Raw genomic sequence first — 21,463 nt, 5'->3', positions numbered from 1 at the left:
ATGCCGAATCTGTCCCAGACCCCTGCTTTTCAGCCGATCTGACCAGCTGCAGGGAGTTCCGCAGTTGCTGGATGCCCTGTTGGGCCAGCACTGATGAAATGTGCCCCAGCAGTAGCCTCAACCAAGGACTCTTTGCAACCTTGAGCTCTCTCCTTTTGCTTTTCTCCCCAGCCCAAACATTGTAACAAAACCACTAATAAAGACTAATTGAATTGTAACCTTCACCTCTTCATAGTGATACATTGTGTCTATTTCCTGGCTCACAAGTATCTAATACATGAATTTATTCTTTTCCGGGCTGCGGGCAGCCGCCGGCCCACCTGGGATGCCTTCCAGGAACAATGAGGGGATTTTGGCTGGAGTTTCAGAAGAGGAACAGTTGAATGAGTAACAGATCAGGACAAAGTGTGGCTTTCCGAAGGCCTCCTTTGTCCTATTGAGATATGATCATTTATGCCAAGCAACCGCCTCCCCTGGGGGGACCAACTCCGAGCCCCAAAGGTCACGATCCATTGTTATTGTCCATGCAAAAGTGTCTTTTGAACCCTGCTACATGCACAATGGAGGACCTTCTTATAGTAACACCAGAGGCACTCCAAGTGGCCAGCTACTGGTCAAAGGACATTTGATCAAATACCAAGCTTGCAAACTTTGTGTTTTGTTTGTTTGTTTGCTAAAAATGCAATACAACTGTTTGGTTTGCTCCTGACACGATAAATAAAATCTGTTTCACATTGGAGTGGTGGAGGCAAGGTGGGTAAATTCCTGTGGTGGAGAAAGTGCTCTGAATTTCTGGAAATTGCTCAGTACTAACCTAGAAGTTCAGCTCTGTTGGATTTGATATTCGACTTCATCACACTAGAGCATGGATGTACTTTAAATCCAGTACCTGCTTCCTGTAGAATTCTAGAGCTTGTAGTTTAGAACTTTAAATCACTGTGGGCCTCACTAAACTACAAACGCCAGAATTCTACAGGAAGCAGGTACTGGATTTAAAGTGGATCCATGCTCTGTGAGGAGGCTATCTTTCACCACCACATATGTGACAATCTGATCTCATATGTTCTTCTTACCTCCCAGTATCTATTAAATCACCAATGTTCAGATCATCACTTACTGGTAACTTTTGGATCTCCATCCTTCAACTATGTGTTGTTGTTGTTCATTCATTCAGTCGTCTCCGACTCTTCATGACCTCATGGACCAGCCCACGCCAGAGCTCCCTGTCAGCCGTCACCACCCCCAGCTCCTTCAAGGTCAGTCCAGTCACTTCAAGGATGCCATCCATCCATCTTGCCCTTGGTCGGCCCCTCTTCCTTTTACCTTCCACTTTCCCCAGCATAATTGTCTTCTCCAGGCTTCGCTGTCTCCTCATGATGTGGCCAAAATACTTCAACTTTGTCTCTAGTATCCTTCCCTCCAATGAGCAGTTGGGCTTTATTTCCTGGAGGATGGACTGGTTGGATCTTCTCGCAGTCCAAGGCACTCTCAGAACTTTCCTCCAGCACCACAGCTCAAAAGCATCTATCTTCCTTCGCTCAGCCTTCCCTACAGTCCAGCTCTCACATCCATAAGTTACTACAGGGAATACCATGGCTTTGACTAGGTGGATCTTTGTTGCCAGTCTGATGTCTCTACTCTTTACTATTTTATCAAGACTGGACATTGCTCTCCTCCCAAGTGTTGGGGTTCAGCCTGAGTTTGAACTTGAACCTGATTCTCTGTTTGTTCCTCCTGATGCTAATGAAAATATATTTACTGATGCTAATGGAAACGTACCTTTTGATGCCAATGCTCCTGAAATTAGTGAGGAAGAAACTGCTGTAGGTTTGGAAAATGCCAATGTTTCTGAAATTAGTGAGGAAGGAACTTCTGTAGATTTGGAAAATGAAAGTACCAGTGTTCATGAGAATGTTTCAGAGGGAAGCCTTGACCTTTCCCTCCCTTCTGCACCTGTTAACTGTAATGACAACAGAAGGGGCCAAATTTGGGAAGACAGAAGTAAATCACTCAGTTTTCCCGAATTCAAGAATTAAAAACATTGGCTTCAAAGAAGAAGGGCGGTTCACGGAACCAATTCTTGAGCTTTAATTGCCTTACGCCGGGCTGACTGTCTCAGTTCAGGCATCGTTTCAGAATTGATGAAGACCTTGGCAGTTCTCCCGGTTCCCTGGCCTTAGTTTGGGAAGATTTCTAGGATATCAAGTACGGTTAGTGGATTGCTAACAGGTTCCAGTATCTCACAGTGAGGCTTTTGGTTTTGCTTTGTCCATTTAAATTCATGTTTGCTGATTTTGCTGTGGCTTTTGACTTGCATTTTTCCTTTATTTTGTAACCATTTTTCTTCAATAAAAAAGGATTGTTTTTCACAGTCAAGTGTGGTGGATAGTTATCTTAGGGCCTCGTTCCCTGCTCTGGATTACAACACCAAGAAGTAAGCGTCTTCTGATTACCTGGCCACAGTCTGCATCTGCAGTAATCTTTGCACCTAGAAATACAAAGTCTGTCATAGCCTCCACATTTTCTCCCTCTATTTTCCAGTTGTCAGTCATTCTTGTTGCCATAATCTTGGGGTTTTTTTGACGTTTAGCTGCAACCCAGCTTTTGCGCTTTCTTCTTTCACCTTGATTAGAAGGCTCCTCAGCTCCTCCTCGCTTTCGGCCATCAGAGTGGTGTCATCTGCATATCTGAGGTTGTTAATGTTTCTTCCAGCAATTTTCACCCCAGCTTTGCTTTCATCAAGCCACGCACATCGCATGATGTGTTCTGCATACAAGTTAAAAAGGTTGGGTGAGAGTATGCAGCCTTGCCGTACGCCTTTCCCAATCTTGAATCAGTCTGTTGTTCCGTGGTCAGTTCTGACTGTTGCTACTTGGTCCTTGTACAGATTCCTCAGGAGAGAGATAAGGTGGCTTGGTATGCCCATCCCACCAAGAACTTGCCACAATTTATTATGATCCACACAGTCAAAGGCTTTAGAATAGTCAATGAAGCAGAAATAGATGTTTTTCTGAAACTCCCTGCCTTTCTCCATTATCCAGCGGATATTGGCAATCTGGTCTCTCTTTCCTCTGCCTTTTCTGAACCCAGCTTGAACGTCTGGCAGCTCTCGCTCCATGTATTGCTGGAGTCTTCCTTGCAGGATCTTGAGAATTACCTTACTGGCATGAGAAATAAGGGCTACTGTAGAATACATAAATGTATCTACCAGGTAAGGCTACACCCTGTGCATCTGAAGAAATGGCCTGTATTCCACAAAAATGTATGCCAAATAAAATTGTCAATATTTAAGGTGGCAACAGAATCTTAAGTCATTTATAGCAAAACTAACTGAGATTACTTTCCTCTCTCAATAATTATTCCCAGTAGCTTCTCAGAAATTGAGTGTCTCAACATGGATATTCCATCCAGCTAATATTGCTGTTGATGAACCTCAGAATTCACACAAGAGACTTGCTTGTAAGATTGTTTTTGTCCTGGGTTGTTTTTTGGGTCTGGGTGTATTTGCATGAAATAGAGTGTTAACATCTATTGCTGGGCTTATCAGTGTTAGTTATAAAGCTGATGGGGCTGTTGATTTCAGATAAGGCTCAATAATTGAAGTAGAATGATTGCCTAGTGATACATATCTAAGATGATTCCTCCCTACCCTGTGATTGAGGAAGTAGTCTACGAAAGTTTGAGGAAGCAACCTACTAACTTTGCTTTCTCAGTCTCTAGGGTGCTACAAGACCCCTTTGCGTACTTGTTTCTGACAGTTATTAAAAATAACAGCCTGACTGGAGCTGCTGAGCATTCACCTTGGCATTATGTAGTTGGAATTGGCTGACAAATGGAAGCAAGCTGGTGGAAAACTCTGATCCCAGTCCTTTTATTCGTCTTCCATTACCACACTTTTGGTTCTGAAACAGGTAAGTGATACTAAGACTGGAACTGTTCCAATACATTGCAGGGAGCAGAATGGATATATATGTTTTGGTCTCTTACTTAGAAGTACCCAGGTTGAGGATAAGGTTAAAAGCAGAATGTCTGTAATATTGTCTAGAAAGCAGGAAAGTCATAGTTTATTTATGAGAGAGTGGCTTTTGCCTATTCCAATTTGACCCTACAATATAATAATAATAATAATAATAATAATAATAATAATAATAATAATCTTGATTTATACCCCGCCACCATCTCCCCGATGGGGACTTGGAGCGGCTTACATGGGGCCAAGCCCAAACAACATACTACATCAAAATACAACCAAAACATAAACAACAAGCAATATCATCAAAATTACATGGGAAAAAAATACAATAACAAAATAACATTACAATAAACAAAAAACACAGTCGCAGTAACAGTGGGCGGGCCACATGTACAAGATAAAATGTTAAAAACTCTGAGATAAAAATAGGAGCAAGTTATTTGCAGGGAGCTCATAAAGACACACAGGGTTGTGAAACTAAACTTCCCATTTGGGGTGGGGGGCATGTACTCCAGTGACAGAGACGTTGAGGGAAGCAATAGTGTCGTATTGTGCACCTACTCGCCAAAGGCGCAGCAGAAGAGCCAGGTTTTAAGGTTCTTTTTAAATGTTTCTAGTGTAGGGGGCTTTCCAATATGTGAGATAGACCTCAAAAAATCTGTAGTTCTGGCGAGGGCCAAATGCACCATGGAAGCAATCACCACATATTTGGGAAGTGGCAGTAATGTTTTCAATATGCATACCTTTTGATAGGTAACTATCAGGAATAAACCTTTTTGGTAGTAGCAAGTCAGCTGAAGACTTAATGGTGGTTGCTGTGTAATGCTATTCAACAAATCCCTTATGGCACTCTGTATAAAGCACTTACACTGAAAGATTCAAATAAGATAGAATATGTCAGTTTTCGAGAATGCAAAACTTTAACTCAGGGGTCATCAAACTAAGGCCCGGGAGCCGGATACAGCCCACCAAGGTCATTTACCCAGCCCTCACTCAGGGTCAACTTAAGTCTGAAACGTCTTGAAAGCACACAACAACAATGATCCTATCTCATCAGCCAAAAGCAGGCCCACACTTCCCATTGAAATACTAATATGTTTATATTTGTTAAAATTGTTCTTCATTTTAATTATTGTATTGTTTTAAGTGTTGTTGTTTGTTTTTTTGTTTTTTTTGCAATACAAATAATATATGTGCAGTATGCATAAGAATTCATTCATGCTTTTTTCAAATTATAATCAGGCCCACCAAAAGTTTGAGGGACTGTGACCTGGCCCTCTGTTTAAAAAGTTTGAGGACCCCTGCTCTAACTAGTCTTACCTTGTGCAGTGTTTAATTGATTGTAGTATTTTTTAGAAATTATTTTAAAGCTATTATTTTCAAATAACATCAAATTAGGTGGGACGGCTAATACCCCAAATGAAAGAATCTCTTTTCTTGCATTTTCCATCAATTGGTCACAGTCTAGTTTCTGTTGTAGCAGAAAACAAGCTTGCTCCATCTTCTGCATGCCATAATTTCAGATGGAATAGTTAGGGGTGTTCCTGGATTCAACAATGAATCTGGAGGCCCAGGTATCTGCAGTGGTCAGGAGATCCTTTACACAATTAACATTTGTGTGCCAACTGTGCTCATTCCTTGAGAAACTGGATCAGGCCATGGTGGTACATGTCGTAGTTACATCCCAAAATTACCATCTGCCAGCTGCAGAAGGCCACATTACTGGGATCTGCACACATAAATAAAATGTAATGTTCGTTTGTGGGATTAACATAACTAAAAAACCACTTGACGAATTGCCACCAAATTTGGCCACAAGACACCTACTAACCCAAGAAATGACCATCACACAAAAAAAAAATTAAATTTGTCATTTGGGAGTTGTAGTTGCCGGGATTTATAATTAACCTACAATCAGAGAGCATTCTAAACTCCATCAGTGATGGAATTGAACCCAACGTGGCACACAGGACTCCTATGACCAACATAAAACATTCAAAGGGTTTGGGGGGCATGGACCTTGAGTATGGGAGTTATAGTTCACCTACATCCAGAGAGCACTGGACTCAAACAATGATGGATCTGGATCAAATTTGGCATGGATATTCCATATGCCCAAATATGAACACAGATGGAGTTTGGGGGAAATAGACCTTGACATTTGGGAGTTGTAGTTACTGGGATTTATAGTTCACCTACATTCAAAGAGCATGCTGAACCCCACCAATGAAAGAATTGGGGCAAACTTCCCAATGAGTGACCATCGCTATAAAAAACACTGAAAAACAAAGCAGAGGAGACTTTAAAAGCCAAAAAACCCCCATTACAATGAATTTGCAAGCCACATACATATATACACAAACACACATATACACACACTAGCTTTCCCTGCCACGCGTTGCTGTGGCCCAATCTGTTGATCTGGAAAATAAAGTAATGAGAAAGTCTTGGTTTCTAATATATGTAATGCCTTTATGCTTGTGGGTAAACAGTATTTCTTGTTGTTTCTTTGTCAGTGTTGATGTGGAGAGTGTCTGGTTTGCCTACTCTGGAACATGGAACATATCATAGTCCTTCTTCAGGGGCCCCTTTCAAATCTATGATACTATGTGTGTGTGTGAATCATATCTATCTATATCTATGGCTGGATGGCTCTTTGTGAGGAGGGCTTTGTTGGTCATGAGGGTTCTGTGTGGGAAGTTTGCCCCCATTCTGTCGTTTGTGGGGTTCAGAATGGTCTTTGATTGTAGGTGAGCAGTGAATCCCAGTGACTACAACTCCCAAATGTTAAGGTGTATTTTCCCCAAACTCCACCTGTTTTCATATTCGTGCCAAGTGTGGTGGAGATCCATCATTGCTCGTGTCCACAGTGCTCTCTGGATGTAGGTGTACTACAATTCCCAAATGAAAGGTGAATGCCCAGCAAACCCTTCCAGTATTATCTGTTGGTCATGGGAGTTCAGTGTGCCAAAGGCGGGGTAGAAATCACTTAAAATAAATTAGTAAATATTAATATTGCGGTGTGAAGCAGGCATGGGTAAACTCTGGCCCTCCAAGTGGTTCCGCTTCCCCTCCCACCCTCCAGGTGTTTTGGACTTCAACTCCCACAATTCCTAACAGCAGCGGCTGAGGAGGAAAAGGAAGGGGCCTGAGGCTGTTAGGAATTGTGGGAGTTGGAGTCCAAAACACCTGGAGGGTGGGAGGGGAAGCGGAACAGCCAGGGTGCGCGCGCATAGGGAGGAGGGGGGAGGAGGGAGAGAGGACTCGCAGGGAGCAGGGTTGAGGGAGGCAGGCAGGTGGCAGTGCGCATGCGGAGGGTGAGTTGGGCGTGGGGGAAGCAGGGAAATGGAGTCCTTCCTCTTCCTCGTATGCCTCCCGAGGCCTCTGCGCATGCTCCGTGTATTTCAGGTATTGTGAGTTTGTTGTGATGTGTATTGGAATTGTGATGATTGTTGGTCATACCTTGGGGTATGAGGAATGTGAACGCCAAGTTTGGTGAGTTTTCGTCTGGGGGTTTTCCCGTTTTTGAGCGCCTAAGGACGCCCCTTACAGTTTTATATAAATAGATATACGCAAACAAAACATATACACAGACTGGGCCACAGCAACGCGTTAATGTACAGCTATGTAGGCAGAAGCTGGGCCTAACAGTGGGAGATCACTCCACTCTCCGGATTCAAACTGTCAACCTTTCAGTCTGCAAGTTCAGCAGCTCAGCAGTTTAACCTGCTGCACCACCAGGGGGTTGTTAAAGTTTGAACCCACTTTTATTTGAGCATACCAAAACAATGGACATATCCTAAATCTTAGACCAAAAGTCCCCAAACAAAGGCCTGTGGGTGTGCTGGTACGGCTGTACCAGGAGCTCCAAATTTATTTGCTTTGTATTAAATGTTTGCTTGCAGTCCAAGGTTCCTGGGATTCTGCAGATAAGTGGCTTACTTTGGTTGCAGTCATAGGGCAAGTCACCTGTCCATCATCATTAAGTTTTGGTCCCGCCCCTTGATCAGGGCAATTGGAAAGGGAGCCATTTTTCAGTTAGTCTCAGCAAGGACAGCTAATGTACAGGACGTGTGCAAGCTTCCCCTGTACAAAAGCTTCAACTCTTAAGAATTTCCGGGGAGAACAGTCTAAGAGCCGTAGCAAATTAGGATTTTGCGAGAGCAAACTAAGCCAGCACAAGCGATGCTCCGCCTCTTTCTCCGCCTATTTCCCTTTGCTAGGGCAGCGTTGCGAGCATACGCTCGTGCCGCAGCAAACTACAGGAAGCTTGTGCTCGGGCTTGCTCTGAAGCCCCGCCTTCCCCCCCCCCCCCCCCGAGGCTGCTCTCTCTCTTGCTAGCGTGCCTGTTTTCCATTGAGGAGGGCAGGGATGCGAGCGTACACTCACAGTTGAATTCTGCCAACTGCGAGAGAGCTTCCCTAGCAAGGGAAAACAGGCACACTAGCAAGAGAGAGAGCAGCTTCAGGGGGGGAAAGGCGGGGCTTCGGAGCGAGCTCAAGCACAAGCTTGCTCTCGCTTCCAGTAGTTTGCTACGGCCCTTTAGACCCGTCACAAACTAGGTTCCTGCGGGAGAAAACCTTGCTAGCACGTCCCTGACGTCATGAGCCTGCGCCTCTCTCCCCGCCCCTTTCTCCGCCCCTTTCTCTTTGCCAGCGTGGTTTTTCCTTTGCTAGGGCAGCATTGCCCGCATTTTCTCTCAGTTGAATTCTGCCAACTGAGAGAGTATGCTGGCAATGCTACCCTAGCAAAGGAAAAACCACTCTCGCAAGGAGAAAGAGGCGGAGAAAGGGGCGGGGCGAGAGGCGGAGTCTCATGACGTCAGGGACATGCTAGCAAGGTTTGCTCCCGCAGGAACAGAGTTTGCGACGGCTCTAAGAGTCTCCAAAGACTTTCCAGGGAAACAGCCCTAAAGACCAAAGAACTCCAGCTGGAGAACATCTAAGCCTTTACTGGTAGGTCCACTCGGTGTTTCGAGATACAGTTCGACCCGGTAACGGAGCCCACATCAGTAAGGGTTAGATAACAGTCAGCCTGGGAGAAGTTAAAAAGGGGACTTTCCTTTAAAGTAAAGAAGAAGTTATTGAAGACAGTTGCCTGTCCTTCGTGGGCAAGTTTAGGAAGCTACCAGTTGCATAAAAGCCTGGAATCATTTGTTTAACTTTCTGATGACAAGAGAAGTATCTGTTTGATTGTTCATTAATAAAAGACTTTGTTATACTTCACAAGCCATCTAAAGATCATTTGTGTTGGAAAACCTCTGAGAACTTCTCTTTGGGCCCCTTGGCTTCCCGCTGGGCAAAGGTTGCACGTCCTGTTCTAAAGGTAATTTTTTACAGGCCCAGCACACAACAGAACAGTGGGCCATATCTAGCCCACCAAAGTTATATATTGAAATATTTATATCCCACCCTTTCTCTGGAATTAAATCCATTTTTAAAGTTCAGAACAATTTTTAAGTAACGATAACTTAAATAGACTAGACAACTTGAAAAGACCCAGATCTGCATGTTTTGAAAAGATGCAGATCTGCAGTGTTGCAAACAGTTGGGCATTTAAGATGATAGTATTCCACTACTGGATATGCAAGCAGAAAAAACTCACTCTAACTACCTCCCAAAGTGTATTGCATCACTGGTGAACAGAAAGGAAGACACTTCATGCAGACCTCACTCACTGATCACACATATATTTTGAGAAGCATTCATTTAGACATAAAAAGGTGATACTATCAATATTTCATTTCAATTTACCACAGGTGGAATCAAAGATGACAACAGAACCAAATATCGGTACCATGTTCTTGAAAACTTTACAACATCAAGGCCCAGTAGCACTGTCACATCAGAAACCAGCAGCTCTGTTGCAACTTTAACTACGCCAACAGCTACATCAGTACCACCTACCATACATGCTACTACAACAAATAGATCCACTCCAAGAACTTCTACAGCAACAGCTAGTATTCCTTCAATAACTTCCACTACTCCAACGATTTCACCAACAGCAACTACTACTGATTCTACTACAAAACCGATTACCACTGTAACACTGAGCACTTCCACACCAACAGCTACGATTTCTTCAACTTCCACTACCCCAGCGGCCACATCAACACAAACCACTACTGATGTTATAACATCAAGGCCCAGTAGCACTGTCACATCAACAACTAGCAGGTCTGCTACAACTTCCACTACTCCAACGACTTCATCAACAGCAAGCACTACTGCTTCCACTACAAGAACCAGTTCCACTCTCACATCCTTCACTTCCACAACATCTACAAGCTCTTCAACACTTTCCACTACCTCAAAGGTGCCATCAACAGCAACTACTACTGATTCTACTACAAAACCTATAACCGCTGTAACACTGAGCACTTCCACACCAACAACTTCTACAACTTCCACTACCCCAGCGGCCACATCAACACAAACCACTACTGACTTTACAACATCAGGGCCCAGTAGCACTGTCACATCAACAACTAGCACATCTGCAACAACTTCCACTACTGCAATGACTTCATCAACAGCAAGCACTACTGCTTCCACTACAAGACCCAGTTCCACTCTCACAGTGATCTCTTCCACAACATCTACAAGCTCTTCAACACTTTCCACTACCTCAAAGGTGACATCAACAGCAACTACTACTGATTCTACTACAGAACCTATTACGACTGTAACACTAAGCACTTCCGCACCAACAACTACTACAACTTCCACTACCCCAGCAGCCACATCAACACAAACCACTACTGACTTTACAACATCAGGGCCCAGTAGCACTGTCACATCAACAACTAGAAGTTCTGCTACAACTTCCACTACTCCAACGACTTCATCAACAGCAAGCACTACTGCTTCCACTACAAGAGCCAGTTCCACTCTCACAGGTATCCCTTCCACAACATCTACAAGCTCTTCAACACTTTCCACTACCTCGAAAGCGACATCAACAGCAACAACTACTGATTCTACTACAAAATCGATTACCACTGTAATACCGATCACTTCCACACCAACAACTACGACTTCTACAACTTCCACTACTCCAGCAGCTACATCAACACAAACCACTACTGACTTTACAACATCAAGGCCCAGTAGCACTGTCACATCAACAACTAGCAGGTCTGCTACAACTTCCACTACTCCAACGACTTCATCAACAGCAAGCACTACTGCTTCCACTACAAGAGCCAGTTCCACTCTCACACCCCTCACTTCCACAACATCTACAAGCTCTTCAACACTTTCCACTACCTCGAAGGTGACATCAACAGCAACTACTACTGATTCTACTATAAAACCTATTACCACTGTAACACTGAGCACTTCCCCACCTGCAACTTCTACAACTTCCACTACCCCAGCGGCCATATCAACACAAACCACTACTGAGTTTACAACACCAAGCCCCAGTAGCACTGTGACATCAACAACTAGCAGGTCTGCTACAACTTCCACTACTCCAACGACTTCATCAACAGCAAGCAGTACTGATTCCACTACAACACCCAGTTCCACTCTCACACCCTTCACTTCCACAACATCTACAAGCTCTTCAACACTTTCCACTACCTCGAAAGCTACATCAACAGCAACAACTACTGATACTTCTACAAAACCTATTACCACTGTAACACTGAGCACTTCCACACCAACAACCTCTACAACTTCCACTACCCCAGCAGCCACATCAACACAAACCACTACTGACTTTACAACATCAGGGCCCAGTAGCACTGTCACATCAACAACTAGCACCTCTGCTACAACTTCCACTACTGCAATGACTTCATCAACAGCAAGCACTACTGCTTCCACTACAAGACCCAGTTCCACTCTCACAGTGATCTCTTCCACAACATCTACAAGCTCTTCAACACTTTCCACTACCTCGAAGGTGACATCAACAGCAACTACTACTGATTCTACTACAGAACCTATTACGACTGTAACACTAAGCACTTCCGCACCAACAACTACTACAACTTCCACTACCCCAGCAGCCATGTCAACACAAACCACTACTGACTTTACAACATCAGGGCCCAGTAGCACTGTCACATCAACAACTAGAACTTCTGCTACAACTTCCACTGCTCCAACAACTTCATCAACAGCACGCACTACTGCTTCCACTACAAGAGCCAGTTCCATTCTCACAGGTATCCCTTCCACAACATCTACAAGCTCTTCAACACTTTCCACTGCCTCAAAAGCTACATCAACAGCAACAACTACTGATTCTACTACAAAATCGATTACCACTGTAATACCGATCACTTCCACACCAACTATGACAACTTCCACTACTCCAGCAGCCACATCAACACAAACCACTACTGACTTTACAATGTCAGGGCCCAGTAGCACTGTCACATCAACAACTAGCACGTCTGCAACAACTTCCACTACTGCAATGACTTCATCAACAGCAAGCACTACTGCTTCCACTACAAGTCCCAGTTCCACTCTCACAGTGATCTCTTCCACAACATCTACAAGCTCTTCAACACTTTCCACTACCTCAAAGGTGCCATCAACAGCAACTACTACTGATTCTACTACAAAACCTATTACCACTGCAACACTGAGCACTTCCACACCAACAACTACGACTTCTACAACTTTCACTACTCCAGCAGCTACATCAACACAAGCCACTACTGACTTTACAACATCAAGGCCCAGTAGCACTGTCACATCAACAACTAGCAGGTCTGCTACAACTTCAACCACTCCAACGACTTCATCAACAGCAAGCACTACTGCTTCCACTACAAGAGCCAGTTCCACTCTCACACCCTTCACTTCCACAACATCTACAATCTCTTCAACACTTTCCACTACCTCGAAGGTGACATCAACAGCAACTACTACTGATTCTACTACAAAACCTATTACCACTGTTACACTGAGCACTTCCCCACCTGCAACTATGACTTCTACAACTTCCACTACCCCAGCGGCCATATCAACACAAACCACTACTGAGTTTACAACACCAAGCCCCAGTAGCACTGTGACATCAACAACTAGCAGGTCTGCTACAACTTCCACTACTCCAACGACTTCATCGGCAGCAAGCACTACTGATTCCACTACAACACCCAGTTCCACTCTAACATCCTTCACTTCCACAACATCTACAAGCTCTGCAACACTTTCCACTACCTCGAAAGCGACATCAACAGCAACAACTACTGATACTTCTACAAAACCTATTACCACTGTAACACTGAGCACTTCCACACCAACAACTTCTACAACTTCCACTACCCCAGCAGCCACATCAACACAAACCACTACTGACTTTACAACATCAGGGCCCAGTAGCACTGTCACATCAACAACTAGCACGTCTGCTACAACTTCCACTACTGCAATGATTTCATCAACAGCAAGCACTACTGCTTCCACTACAAGACCCAGTTCCACTCTCACAGTGATCTCTTCCACAACATCTACAAGCTCTTCAACACTTTCCACTACCTCGAAGGTGACATCAACAGCAACTACTACTGATTCTACTACAGAACCTATTACGACTGTAACACTAAGCACTTCCGCACCAACAACTACTACAACTTCCACTACCCCAGCAGCCACGTCAACACAAACCACTACTGACTTTACAACATCAGGGCCCAGTAGCACTGTCACATCAACAACTAGAAGTTCTGCTACAACTTCCACTACTCCAACGACTTCATCAACAGCAAGCACTACTGCTTCCACTACAAGAGCCAGTTCCACTCCCACACCCCTCACTTCCACAACATCTACAAGCTCTTCAACACTTTCCACTACCTCGAAGGTGCCATCAACAGCAACTACTACTGATTCTACTACAAAACCTATTACCACTGTAACACTGAGCACTTCCACACCAACAACTACGACTTCTACAACTTCCACTACTCCAGCAGCTACATCAACACAAACCACTACTGACTTCACAACATCAAGGCCCAGTAGCACTGTCACATCAACAACTAGCAGGTCTGCTACAACTTCCACCACTCCAACGACTTCATCAACAGCAAGCACTACTGCTTCCACTACAAGAGCCAGTTCCACTTTCACACCCTTCACTTCCACAACATCTACAAGCTCTTCAACACTTTCCACTACCTTGAAGGTGACATCAACAGCAACTACTACTGATTCTACTACAAAACCTATTACCACTGTAACACTGAGCACTTCCCCACCTGCAACTATGACTTCTACAACTTCCACTACCCCAGCGGCCATATCAACACAAACCACTACTGAGTTTACAACACCAAGCCCCAGTAGCACTGTGACATCAACAACTAGCAGGTCTGCTACAACTTCCACTACTCCAACGACTTCATCAACAGCAAGCACTACTGATTCCACTACAACACCCAGTTCCACTCTCACACCCTTCACTTCCACAACATCTACAAGCTCTGCAACACTTTCCACTACCTCGAAAGCGACATCAACAGCAACAACTACTGATACTTCTACAAAACCTATTACCACTGTAACACTGAGCACTTCCACACCAACAACTTCTACAACTTCCACTACCCCAGCAGCCACATCAACACAAACCACTACTGACTTTACAACATCAGGGCCTAGTAGCACTGTCACATCAACAACTAGCACGTCTGCTACAACTTCCACTACTGCAATGACTTCATCAACAGCAAGCACTACTGATTCCACTACAATACTCAGTTCCACTCTCACACCCTTCACTTCCACAACATCTACAAGCTCTTCAACACTTTCTACTACCTCGAAGGTGACATCAACAGCAACTACTACTGATTCTACTACAGAACCTATTACCACTGTAACACTGAGCACTTCCGCACCAACCACTACTACAACTTCCACTACCCCAGCAGACACGTCAACACAAACCACTACTGACTTTACAACATCAGGGCCCAGTAGCACTGTCACATCAACAACTAGAAGTTCTGCTACAACTTCCACTACTCCAACGACTTCATCAACAGCAAGCACTACTGCTTCCACTACAAGAGCCAGTTCCACTCTCACACCCCTCACTTCCACAACATCTACAAGCTCTTCAACACTTTCCACTACCTCGAAGGTGCCATCAACAGCAACTACTACTGATTCTACTACAAAACCTATTACCACTGTAACACTGAGCACTTCCACACCAACAACTACGACTTCTACAACTTCCACTACTCCAGCAGCTACATCAACACAAACCACTACTCACTTTACAACATCAAGGCCCAGTAGCACTGTCACATCAACAACTAGCAGGTCTGCTACAACTTCCACTACTCCAACGACTTCAGCAACAGCAAGCACTACTGCTTCCACTACAAGAGCCAGTTCCACTCTCACACCCTTCACTTCCACAACATCTACAAGCTCTTCAACACTTTCCACTACCTCGAAGGTGACATCAACAGTAACTACTACTGATTCTACTACAAAAGCAATTACCACTGCAACACTGAGCACTTCCACACCAATAACTACTACAACTTCCACTACCCCAGCGGTCACATCGACACAAACCACTACTGACTTTACAACATTAAGGCCCAGTAGCACTGTCAAATCAACAACTAGCAGGTCTGCTACAACTTCCACTACTCCAACGACTTCATCAACAGCAAGCACTACTGCTTCCACTACAAGAGCCAGTTCCACTCTCACAGGTATCCCTTCCACAACATCTACAAGCTCTTTAACACTTTCCACTACCTCGAAAGCGACATCAACAGCAACAACTACTGATTCTACTACAAAATCGATTACCACTGTAATACCGATCACTTCCACACCAACAACTACGACAACTTCCACTACCCCAGCAGCCACATCAACACAAACCACTACTGACTTTACAGCATCAAGGCCCAGTAGCACTGTCACATCAACAACTAGCAGGTCTGCTACAACTTCCATTACTCAAACGACTTCATCAACAGCAAGCACTACTGCTTCCACTACAAGAGCCAGTTCCACTCTCACACCCTTCACTTCCACAACATCAAGGCCCAGTAGCACTGTCACATCAACAACTAGCAGGTCTGCTACAACTTCCACTACTCCAACGACTTCATCAACAGCAAGCACTACTGCTTCCACTACAAGAGCCAGTTCCACTCTCACACCCTTCACTTCCACAACATCTACAAGCTCTTCAACACTTTCCACTACCTCGAAGGTGACATCAACAGTAACTACTACTGATTCTACTGATTCTACTACAAAAGCAATTACCACTGCAACACTGAGCACTTCCACACCAACAACTACTACAACTTCCACTACCCCAGCGGTCACATCGACACAAACCACTACTGACTTTACAACATTAAGGCCCAGTAGCACTGTCAAATCAACAACTAGCACGTCTGCTACAACTTCCACTACTCCAACGACTTCATCAACAGCAAGCACTACTGCTTCCACTACAAGAGCCAGTTCCACTCTCACACCCTTCATTTCCACAATATCTACAAGCTCTTCAACACTTTCCACTACCTCGAAGGTGACATCAACAGCAACTACAACTGATACTTCTACAAAACATATCACCACTGTAACACTGAGCACTTCCACACCAACAACTTCTACAACTTCCAATACCCCAGCGGCCACGTCAACACAAACCACTACTGACTTTACAACATCAGGGCCCAGTAGCACTGTCACATCAACAACTAGCACGTCTGCTACAACTTCCATTACTCAAACGACTTCATCAACAGCAAGCACTACTGCTTCCACTACAAGAGCCAGTTCCACTCTCACACCCTTCACTTCCACAACATCTTCAACTACAATTTGTGAGTATCGCTTTTTCTGATAAATCTTTCTGCTATCCCCACTGCAATTTAATTTGCAGAAATGAAAACACGCTAAATCTTAACATTTTAATCTTTGATGTAAGGATTTAATTTTAGTTTTAGTTTTTAGGAGCCCTGTTATACTGGCCACTGTCTACTGATTCTTAGCTTTGGAGAGGAACACCTGGCTTTATTACAGAGCAGAACTTGTGATTTTAATATGCCTATACCTATTTAAACTGGATGTGGCGGTAGTGTGGGGCTACGGAAAGGAGACAGGACCCCTTTAAAGGATTTAGAAGATTTCATTCCATGGACGTTTCCTTACAATTTCCTCAACTCTTGCTGCTTTTGATTTACATGCATGTGGCCAGTGAGTATGCTTAGGGTTGTTTTCTCTACAGTTCTTCTCTGCATTTATGCCATTCTATGGGATAAAATTCTCTCTTCCAGCTTGCTTGAACGGAGGATATCATGACGGGATTAAATGCATTTGCCGTGATAATTTATTCTATGGGCCACAGTGTGAGTTCCCTGTGGAAGATATTCCTTTAGAAGTGGGTAAGTGGAATGGTATAATAGGTCAATTTCTGAATTTTTCAGCCTCCTTTCCTTTGATGGATGGTTTTCTGTTTTCTCCACTTAAGTAACATCAATGCTTGTAGGTTAGTTCATTTTGTCAATTTTGCTTTCAGACCTCTGGAGCACCTTGTCTAGGATAAAACTTCTGTTCCTGGTAGTATACATTTGAGCAGAGCTTTTCAAACAGTGTGACGCGACACATTAATGTGTTTGCTGCAGTGTGTCAATGTGTTGTGCAAATATATATATATATATATATATATATATATATATATATATATGACAAAAATAAGAGTTAGGATACTTACAAAAAAACCAATAGGTTTTTTTTTTTTTGCTAATTTTAACCGAAAAACAATATTTGAAACAAAATATTATTATGAGGGTTTAATAAAAACGAATGCTTCCACCTCCGTAACTCCTCAACAGATGGCAGTACTGGTATGCGACAGATACTGGCTTGTTCAGTAGACTCTCCTCTACAGTTCCATTTTGGTGGGAAGCTGTAGCATTGAACGGTTGTGTTGTTAAAGTGCAAAGTATGGAACCCTGTGCAGACGGTTGGTCAGTGCGACTTAAGCAACATGTAGTCATTGAATTCTTGACAACAGAAGGTGTCACTCCAAAGGAGATTCATCAGAGAATGCAAGCTGTTTATGGTGATTGTGTTGATGTGAGTACTATGCATTGTTGGGCAAGTAAGTTTAAAGATGTTGAGGTGGGAACATCTGACTTGCGTGACAAACAAAGAGTTGGAAGTCCTGTAACAGCAACCACCGAGTTTCACAAGCAAAAGGTTGACAGATTGATTCAAGTCGATTGTCGTATCACTCAGAGAGAAATTTCAAGCATAATTGGCATTTCACAAGAACGTGTGGGTGACATTATTGCTTTTCTTGGCTATCAGAAGATCTGTGCACAATGGGTACCCAGGATGCGAGAACCGTGAGATGCTGGTTGCAGAAACAGAGTGTTGACTTCTTCCATGACGGCTTCAGAAAACCTGTTCATTGTTGGCAGAAATGTATCCAATTGTCTGGTGATTATGTGGAAAAGTTTATGTGGTAGTTAAAGAGCACACTCTAAGGATTGTTTCTGCGTTTGATTTATTAAAATATTCCCATCCAAACCCAAGTCACGACGGTGAAGGCATTACTTTTCATTCAACCCTTGTATTTCAAAATGTAAACATTCAAAGACTTTGGAAGAATTTTCTTAAGATGATATGGATATGTTCCTCTCACCTCATTTTTCTTCATGCTTTTGCACAAGAAATATTTCTATTGACTTTTTATCAAGGTCTGTCATGTTAATACTCTTTTCTACATCATTTGCCCTAGACCAGGGGTCCTCAAGCTTTTTAAACCGGGGGCCAGTTCACTGTCCCTCAGACTGTTGGAGGGCCGGACTATAGTTTTTTTAAAAAAAATCAATTAAAAAAATTCCTATGCACATTGCACATATCTTATTTTGCTGTGTGGAAGGGCCCTTAGAGGGGGTTCTTTCTAGCCCTCTTTAGGCAGTAATTCCAGGAGCAGAGAATGGGAAATCTTCCTATTTCTAGTCTGAACAAAATCTGGCTACCAGTATTTAAAAAACTCTAAAATTATAACTGTAAATAAAGAACAACACTCAAACACAGGGGAACTCCAGACAAGAAACAAACAGGGCCAGCTAATCACCTCTCAAGAAAGGATTCTCCCTAAAAACTGTCAGGCCATGAAATGGTAATCAATGTGGCCAATTGAAACATTCATACCTACCTCCAACAGACAAGAGTTCTTTCTCCCACCCTGGATCTTCCACAATTTTCCTAGTCAAAGGTTTTCCTCTGACATGAAGTCCAGTCGTGTCCAACTTTAGGGTGTGGTGCTCATCTGCATTTCTAAGTCAAAGAGCAGCACCACACGGCCTACTCTCGTGTAAAGCACCTCGCGAGGTGCTTTACGCGAGAGTAGGCCGTGCGGGGCAGCCGCCCTTGTCTGGCTCACGCTGCCCATCGGGCCTGATGGATAGCGTGAGCCAACCAAGAGAGGGGCACTGTGTGTGGGGGGGGCGCTCCTCCTCCGCAGGACAGATAAGTGCCTTTGGCGGGCCGGAAGTGGCCCGCGGGCCTTAGTTTGAGGGCCCCTGCTCTAGACAATGCCATTGCATAGAGCTAAAATATATCTGTAGAAATAAAAAAAATGTTTCAGTGTGTGAAATCCTGAAACAGACTGTCTTAACATTTATTAGAAATACTACAAGGGCTGTAGGAAATGTTAATTTTAAAAAATATTTCACTTAATTGGTTGACTGAACCTGGACTTTCAGCATTAATTTAATCCCAGAAGCAAGTTATTAATCAACAAAAGGCAATCAAAACATTTTAGTTCCCAAACTAGTTTTTTATCAGTTTTAAGAGGGCAGCAAGGTGTATGCAAAATAATAAGAATGTCCTGTTTCTAAAGGCTTAAATCAGGGGTACTCAAACTACGGCCCGCGGGCCACATGCGGCCCGCTGAGGGCATTTCTCTTGCCCGGGCAGCCTGGAGTCGGCCCTCCGATGGTCTGAGGGACAGCAATCTGGCCCCCTGTTTAAAAAGTTTGAGGACCCCTGGCTTAAATGAAAATCTGGTTATTGCAATTCTAGAATTCTGAGAACTAAATCAAATATTAATGGGAAAGGTAGAGTTATTGCTGGAAGAAAATGACCCCATTCTCCTCCCTGTTGTGCCCCTCTACTCCTATACCCCAAAGTCTCTAAAATTCTCTCACAGTGAATATGCTCCAATTTCTTGATCCTGTCTTGTTTTAGAAACTGTTCCTGTGACAGTTGAGGTCAATGTAAAGATCACTAACAAGAACTTAACTCCTGCCCTCAAAAACAAAAGTTCAGAAGAATACAAGACTTTGGAGAGAGATTTTAAGAATCAGGTAATAACTCACTACCTCCCAGCATCCTCTTGGCCATATACATTTTTCTGTTTGCTCCCCTCCCACTGTATGTTTTTTGCTGTTTCATGGACACTGTGTTTTTCTGCAACTTGTAGATGGATCTTTTTTATAAAGATGTTCCTGGATACCAGGGTGTGGAGATTCTCAATTTGACGTGAGTGACTCAACTAGTATAAGATGCTTGAATGAATCCCAATTCCTCGGCAGCTTATTCATATTTCACAGATAAGTAAGAGAGTCCTAGCTCCCAGTTCCTCTAAATTCATCAGAACCCAGTTTTCTCCTAAAGAAAATGTACAAGGCTTATTCTATGGTTATCCTAGTTCTCAGCTTTTCCATGATTCAGTTCCATTCCTGAGCATCACTTCTCTTCCACTGCTTTTGCTCTGGGCCTCTCAATTCTCCTATCACTTTGGTGGGCTGACTAGCCAGAGTGAAGCCAAGGATTGTTCTATGACGAAGGAGTTATCCATTTACTGCAAGCCATCTTGAATCCCTTCTTAGGAGATAGGCAAGCTATACATTCATCAATCAAGAAAATCAATGCTGATATACTCCAGTTCCAATAGCAGTAATAACGTATCTATAAAGAGAGAAATCATTGTATTGTCGAAGGCTTTCATGGCCGGAATCACTGGGTTGTTGTAGGTTTTTTCGGACTATATAGCCATGTTCTAGTGGCATTCTCTCCTGATGTTTCGCCTGCATCTATGGCAAGTATCCCCAGAGGTAGTGAGGATCTCACTACCTCTGAGGATGTTTGCCATAGATGCAGGTGAAACGTCAGGAGAAAATGCCTCTAGAACCATGATGGTGAACCTACGACACGTGTGTCAGCACTGAAACGCGTAGCCATTTTCGATGATACAGAGAAGATGGGTCCGCATCCCAAGAAGGACATTTCATCCTCGGCTCCTACACCAGCATTTTTCTATAATGCCGAGATATATGGCATTATAGAAAAAGCAGGTAAGTTAAATAATTAGTTTTTGGTTTATTAAATACAGTTATATATTACAATAATATATATTTTTTATTAAACTATAAATATCATGAAATTATGGTTTTTTTCTCGAAGTGACACCCCACCTAAGTTATGCGAGTTTTTTTTTTGGCAAGTATTGACACAC

General features: G+C 43.5%; 2 protein-coding genes across 2 annotated transcripts in view; both read left to right on the top strand.

Annotated features, from left to right (window-relative positions):
• The first annotated feature begins 7,443 nt into the window (after nt 1-7,443).
• On the top strand, nt 7,444-11,913 carry LOC137097439 (integumentary mucin C.1-like). The gene is made up of 5 exons (XM_067470555.1): nt 7,444-7,468; nt 10,077-10,291; nt 10,468-10,609; nt 10,755-11,620; nt 11,746-11,913. Exons 1-5 carry the CDS (start codon nt 7,444-7,446, stop codon nt 11,911-11,913), a joined length of 1,416 nt encoding a protein of 471 aa, XP_067326656.1.
• An 82-nt stretch (nt 11,914-11,995) lies between these two features.
• LOC132779470 (uncharacterized) overlaps nt 11,996-21,463 on the top strand; it is a 22,050-nt gene continuing 12,582 nt past the window's right edge. The window contains exons 1-8 of the mRNA XM_067470554.1: nt 11,996-12,705; nt 13,389-13,486; nt 14,031-14,179; nt 15,274-15,424; nt 15,732-16,814; nt 17,268-17,375; nt 20,194-20,312; nt 20,429-20,487. Of these exons, the coding sequence (XP_067326655.1) occupies nt 11,996-12,705; nt 13,389-13,486; nt 14,031-14,179; nt 15,274-15,424; nt 15,732-16,814; nt 17,268-17,375; nt 20,194-20,312; nt 20,429-20,487 (2,477 nt within the window). The remainder of the gene's footprint in view (nt 12,706-13,388; nt 13,487-14,030; nt 14,180-15,273; nt 15,425-15,731; nt 16,815-17,267; nt 17,376-20,193; nt 20,313-20,428; nt 20,488-21,463) is intronic.

Source organism: Anolis sagrei, chromosome 6 (genome assembly GCF_037176765.1).
Source record: "Anolis sagrei isolate rAnoSag1 chromosome 6, rAnoSag1.mat, whole genome shotgun sequence".
NCBI lineage: Eukaryota > Metazoa > Chordata > Lepidosauria > Squamata > Dactyloidae > Anolis > Anolis sagrei.
This window is presented reverse-complemented; position numbering and strand designations above follow the sequence as displayed.

Coding starts and splice junctions, on each gene's coding strand:
- LOC137097439 (XM_067470555.1), top strand. CDS start 7,444: ATGAGGAATGTGAACGCCAAGTTTG. Junction 7,469..10,076: donor GAATGTGAACGCCAAGTTTG/GTGAGTTTTCGT, acceptor CCACTACCCCAG/CGGCCACATCAACACAAACC. Junction 11,621..11,745: donor CTACAAAACCTATTACCACT/GTAACACTGAGC, acceptor ATCAACAACTAG/CACCTCTGCTACAACTTCCA.